This window comes from Phaethon lepturus, unplaced genomic scaffold (genome assembly GCF_000687285.1).
Source record: "Phaethon lepturus isolate BGI_N335 unplaced genomic scaffold, ASM68728v1 scaffold9635, whole genome shotgun sequence".
Taxonomy (NCBI): Eukaryota; Metazoa; Chordata; class Aves; order Phaethontiformes; family Phaethontidae; genus Phaethon; species Phaethon lepturus.
The window spans coordinates 7,235-13,343 of record NW_010539838.1 but is presented as its reverse complement, the minus strand read 5'-3'; the positions used below and the strand labels follow the sequence as shown (position 1 = coordinate 13,343).

The window sequence follows — 6,109 nt, the reverse complement described above, 5'->3', positions numbered from 1 at the left end:
AGCAAGAACATGTAATCTCTGTCAGACTCTGATATCTAGATTTAATTGCCTTCAACTGGAAGATGTAAAATATTTCACCACAGTTGTGTTATGACCTTATAAAAATGACACTGTTTATGGAGGTCACAGTTCTACATTGTCTGATGATGATGTTCACAAATTTGTTAAATTGCTGAAGTATATCACACCCTGGAAGTCTCAAAGCTCCTCTCTGGATGGTTGTGTGGTCACCAGTGTGTGACGTTGTATACTAAACCTTCAAAGAACCTCCAAGTGATCTGTACCGTGGAGCCTTAATCTCATAGTATCAGAACAAATTCTAGAGATAGCGATAGCCACTATGTATATTGGACTTATTTCTAGCTTTTTTTTTTTAATGAGGTGAAGAAGAAACAGTTGGTGTTGTATGTCCAGCTGCTGTTTGTAGATGACCACCCAGTGCTGGAGGAGCTGCCAATGACCCAGCGCTTTGGGAACTACTGGCTTTAAAGGCTTGGTTCCTGCTTTCACATCATCTCTCTGTGCTAATCTGTGTTAGTGTTATTGCACCTTCATAGTATCAAAAAGAAGTATTGGTTTTAATTGTGCTTATTTTAAAACCAGTACATTTAAAAACAACCAAACTTACCTAAGTTGGGTACATAAAAAAATACATGTAACAGCTCACATTATACAGTAAAAAAGAAAGCACCTGTGTGGAAAGCTTATCCCTTTCTTTGGAAGGAAAGCTGTCTTCATGTAGTTGCTTCAGTAACATGTACTTATATGTATATACATACAAAACCAGAACTTTAGCCACATAAATCTGTCCTCTTACGTGGTACAGAAGACAGAAGGCCCAGAAGGGTGAGATCTCTCATACCTTCTCCATCACAGGACTGCTGCCATTCACACTGTGTGAACAAGAGTATGGCTTGGGTAAAGTGCGAAAAGCGTGAGATAAATTATGCTCCATGTGGCATAATTCCTCCCAGGAATCAGCATAACCAACAACCCACAAACAATTTTATGTTATTCTGTTGTCAGAAGGAGCAGCTGTCACTCCAAACTCTACAACTCTCGCTGAGGAATGCCAGCACAGGGTGCTGGGCTACGTATGCTGTCTCTGCACTGTGATGGGGGTTAGAGAGAAGAGCCAGGTGTACATGTTGCACTTGTAAAGCTATGAACCAGAGGGCTGCTGGACACATTATTCAGCACCTCTGGCCCAAACTGGGAGAGAAAAACAGTGTGGAGAAAAAGGTTGTGGATTTTGTTATGTTAAGTCTTTTCTCTGGATAAGAGGGTCAAAGTATAACTCTAAATTGTTATATGCTATTAAAAAAAAAAAGACTAAATAAGTTAGTTTGTTTAAACATTAGGTTTCTTTCTAATCCTAGCTGCATTTTACTGTAGTAAAAATGGGTATTTGAAGAAAATATTTTGCTATTAAAGATCCTCACAATTATGTTTCAGAAGTGCTTTTTCCAGGTCAGACTGTAATCTATTAAGAAAAGTTACCTTTTTATTTTTTACAAAATAGAACTGTAGTAATAAGATGCTGTATTTAACCATGTGAAAAGAGTAAAAAGCTATTTCTATGTTGTTTCTGAGGTAATAAGCTGGCATGTTAAAAATATATTAATGCAAATCATTCGGTTGTGTTTCCCTTGTCCATCTTCCCCTAAAAGAGGGGATAGACACAGTGATTTCAGTGAAGTGGAGAAAAGGTCTGTGGCATACTGGTTGGTACGCTGTATCATAGTTCATCATGGTTTCTTGTGAGGTCCTCCCCGTAATTAGTAGCTTGACTTCCAACAAACATGTTCCAGTTGTCTAGAACCTCCTCTTTCGTTAGTTTTTGATCCTGGTGGGAGGAAAATAAAATCTCTGTAAGAACTTTTTCAAAGCTAAGTAAAAGACGCACCATCACAGACTTAAAAGAGCCCTGGGAAATAGACAGTTCTTCAAAGCAGCAGTCCGCAGGTTCAGGAATCATTGTAGCTGTCATGGTGAGCGAAATTTGGACCCCAGGGGAAAACTGAAGTCCCACTGACTTCAGTTGGGTCAAACTGCTAATTGAAAGTTCTTTGTAATTAACTCACTGCCAAACAATTTATGGGTTATTTGGTACACAGTTTTGCCCTGTGGTTTGGTTTTGCCTTCCTGACTGTAAAAATGAAAATCCCCTGCAGTATTTTGTTTACGATGGTTGCTTACGTTAGCAATTTACACACTCTCTGTGTAAGAGAGTTTTGGCTTTTCAGGTTCCAGCTTTGCTCATATTATACTTCTGAAGATCATCTGGAATCTACCGAACCATTAATCTCCCACATTACAGGAAATGTATATATTGAGATAATCTTTAAGTCAAAGATATGTGTTTGATTATAGAAATAGGGTTTTCTTGCTACCTCCTTTGTAATGTATCTTTTATTTTTCTCTTGCAGTCTAAATTAGCATACAAAAGCCATGACCACTCTTAAAAGGAAAAAGAGTATTTCAACTGTGTTAAAACTTCCAGGTTTAAGATGATAAATAATTTCTTACCTAACCTAATGAAAGCCAAGGGGACTTCTAGAGCTGACATGTATTCACTATTCTAGAGCTTCTAACCCTACCAACTAAAACTGGCATTGATACAGTAATGCACTAGCAATTCTAGCCTCTAAAACTCCACTTGAAGTGTACTAATAAGAAAAATTATTAGAAGTAAATTCTTGCAAGCTGATATGCTTAAAAAAAACACTTTAACTTTTTAAAAAAAGTATACTAGAACACTAAGTACCTTGTCTACATCCGATTCATAGACTAAGTGCCTGGCTTCAGCTAGTGCGTGATCATAGTCTTGCGGGAGAATCCAGTGCTGAATCTCCTCTTTGTCCATCTTCCCATCCTTGTTGATGTCACGAAAATCTGAAAATTGTTCACGCTCTGTAATCACCCAGTCAGGCTCTGGTCCACCCTCTTCATTTGCAAACATATCAGCTGGAGAGGAAGTAAAGGTCTCACTTGAGTCATATTTAATTTGCAAATTATGCACAAACTTGAAGACATTTGTACAGTGACCCTCAGAGGAAGACCAAACATTTCATTCTTTGCACAACGGTCTTTGTACAGAAAATAGAACATGGGGTGTCAATAGAGTAGCTGTGCATATCTTCTCTCAGGCCTATTTCTTCACCTCTGGTGATTCTGTCCATTCTTACATTACCCTTGTATCATCACTGTGCACTGCTGGTGAGGCTAACATGAGAGGTGAACCTGTCCAAAGGCCTTCATCCACTGAATTTCAGAATGAAGTAAGTTATTTAAGGATCTTTAGCTAAATAGCAATCATAAGCTTTAGTGCTAGGCTTAGTCACATGGGGAGAAAGGAACTCAGAAATTGTATCTTGTCCCTGCCAGCAAATGTCTTTGTGGATAAGATCAGACTCTAGCCAGCAGAGTGGTTAAGAGGAAAATGGCACAGGGGAAAATTAGGAAAACAAAAACTGCTAAATGGAAGTTCAGTGCTTTTGTCCTGCTTTTAGAGAGGTCTGTGTAAGAGAAATTCATCTTAGTAGACGAGTCCTTTTTTAACCATGCAGTGCTGCAGCACACTGCAGTAAAAGGTGGTATGCAACAAAGAATGACCGGGAGAAGTCATGAATCAGTGGTGCATTCTGTGTGAGAAATCACGGGCAGTGCACTCCTCATAGATTGGTACCTTGGGATGGAGTACCATTTGTGACATAGGATGCATAGATTACATACACAAGCTGCTCTGTACATCAGTCCTGCGCTATATTTAAGAAGCCTCAGTAGGAAAATGCCACAATGACAGCAGCAGCTATCTGTAAAAACAGAGTTGGGAGAGACGCAGTGATTATTAAGAGCAACTGATTTGTATCTGTTCTTTACAGCATAGGCCTTCCAAATTACGATTACTGTGTCCACTTTATTCTTCTGGTCATTGTGGCCCATTGTTTCCTGCTCATCATGGCTGCTTATTCCTCAAGCCTTCCACTTTTCTATTTATAACTAAAGCCTGCTTTCTGATACTACTCCTATGCCTTGTGGGTTTGGTTTTCAAGGATGAGCTAAGGAAAAGTGTGCCCCATATGGGTGGTCTCAGGGCCAGAGGCTGGCTGGTATCTATAGGAAGTATAAATGCTGGTCTCCATTCTAGGAATAACCTCCTCCCATCCTGCAGTGCGAGTGTGTACGCTAGGCTGAAGCTCTCTATTGGTAGAACTGTCCACAGTGTCCCTGAAAGACTCTGTTACCTGCTTATGCACAATAAGAATTTATTCCTCTCTGCTTAACACGACTAGGGATCTTTTCACTGCTTGTGTAAAATCAAAACCAAATTTTGTAAAAGACAAAACAGGAGGAAGGAAGGAAGAGGGAGGAATCATTCTATAACCTTCAGCAGATTTCCCCATCAAATGCCTGATCCCTGAGACTGCAATTTTTGGACTTCATTTTGTTGTTCCTTATAATCCACCAAAGATATTTGTGTTTCTGTTTGTTTTTTAACCCCAGCTTGTCAAAAATAAAAAATACTACATCTGAAAAAGGGAAGTAGGAATATTTTAAGCATAGTTTTCCTCAACTCATGAAGAAAACTTCAGACAACACATTCATTTTCTTTGTTCATTTTGAAAGTGCAAATTATATTGTTTATTTGAAGCAGCTGACATGTCCCATCAATTTGATTTTTATCATCCTTGTCGATGTGAGGTGATCGTGACTAGAACATTCTGTGTTCCTATCTATAGAAGACAAGAAAAAACAGCATTCACATGGTAACAAATGTTGACAATTACCTTATAATTATATGTAGGTAATGTCACTGAATGAAATGAAATTACTGTGGAAATTATGCTGCTCTGTTATTTCGGTCATAAATGAATAGCATTCACATTCTGAGGCTAAATATATTTTACAAGGAAAAGAACCCCCCTGCCATTAATTAACATGCGTACATTGTTCCTGATTATACGTGAAGTGATCTTTATAGCACCACTAGAAACAGAAAGATTCATTTGAGTTTGCCCTAACGCTTTCCTGGTGCTACTTTCTTGATTTAAAACCCATCAAAGTGAGTGCAGTGGGAGAAGTTAGCTTTTGGTATCAGCATAATTTCAGAAGGCTAAACCATATTACGTACTGCTGATCTCCAATCCTGCTTCCATTTTGTCTTCATAGGCCTAAGTGCAAGACAGCAGCTAACTGCCTAGCGTGACTGAAGTTTGTGTAAATTAAGTGTGACTGATCTGTTGTTGATGTTTCCCATTTTGTTCTCTTTCTGCTACTGAAGTAACGCACAGCTGACTTTCAGGCACCTCACAACTTCTTTGAGAATCTTAAATCTTAGTGCTATTTTTACACAGTTCATTTTTAATGCATCCTGTATTTCTAGAAGAAACATAATGGCATCACCAAATCACTAGAGAAGAATGGGTTCTTACTTATTAATTAAATTAGGAAAATAACTAGTAGAAAAAAAGGTGAGTATTCTTTTTTGCAATGTGTGCTTCCCAGCTATTTTGCATAGTCAAATACCATTCAAACTTGGGAAAAGACTAACGCACTTTCTGATCCTCCTGTATTTCTGAACAATGCCTTCAAAATGCTGTTAATGTGGTCAAGCATACAGAAAGTATTCCTGTCATGAAAACCATTATTCCAGACCCTCTTATCCAAATTATACGAGACTAAGAGGAGGATCTTATGCCGTGAAGTGTGAGGAATCTTTTGCTGGTGATGTTGCTTCTATCTGCCTAAAATGAAACTAAACTTTCTGGATTGGATGGTTGGTTTAAAATAGTTGGAGCACAGAAACATTCATCTCAGCGTTGTTAATACTGCTGCAAATTTGAGAGAAGATGGAAAAATGGACTGGAGATTATGTAAGAAACAAACCTCAACACTTACCAATGTACTCATCTTGATCCACAAAACCATCCTCGTTTTTGTCTATGTCTTCTAAGGTTTCCTGGAAAATAGTTTTGCATTGAAGTAATCAAGAGAGAACTGAGAATTCTGGCTACTGGCCTCTTTGATCATTTCATGTTTGAGGCCTTGACCTGCCCTTGTATGCAGGCAAATGCCCTCTCACTGATTCCAATGCGATTGTTGTTCA

At 38.5% G+C, this 6,109-nt stretch overlaps 1 protein-coding gene across 1 annotated transcript in view; it reads right to left on the bottom strand.

Annotated features, from left to right (window-relative positions):
• Positions 1 to 1,273: 1,273 nt before the first annotated feature.
• Positions 1,274 to 6,109, bottom strand: part of LOC104620891 (reticulocalbin-1-like) — a 9,999-nt gene continuing 5,163 nt past the window's right edge. Inside the window, exons 4-6 of the mRNA XM_010287239.1 lie at positions 5,902 to 5,962; positions 2,768 to 2,967; positions 1,274 to 1,846 (exon numbers count right to left, since the gene is read on the bottom strand). Coding sequence (XP_010285541.1) covers positions 1,739 to 1,846; positions 2,768 to 2,967; positions 5,902 to 5,962 — 369 coding nt within the window. The 3' untranslated portion in view covers positions 1,274 to 1,738. The remainder of the gene's footprint in view (positions 1,847 to 2,767; positions 2,968 to 5,901; positions 5,963 to 6,109) is intronic.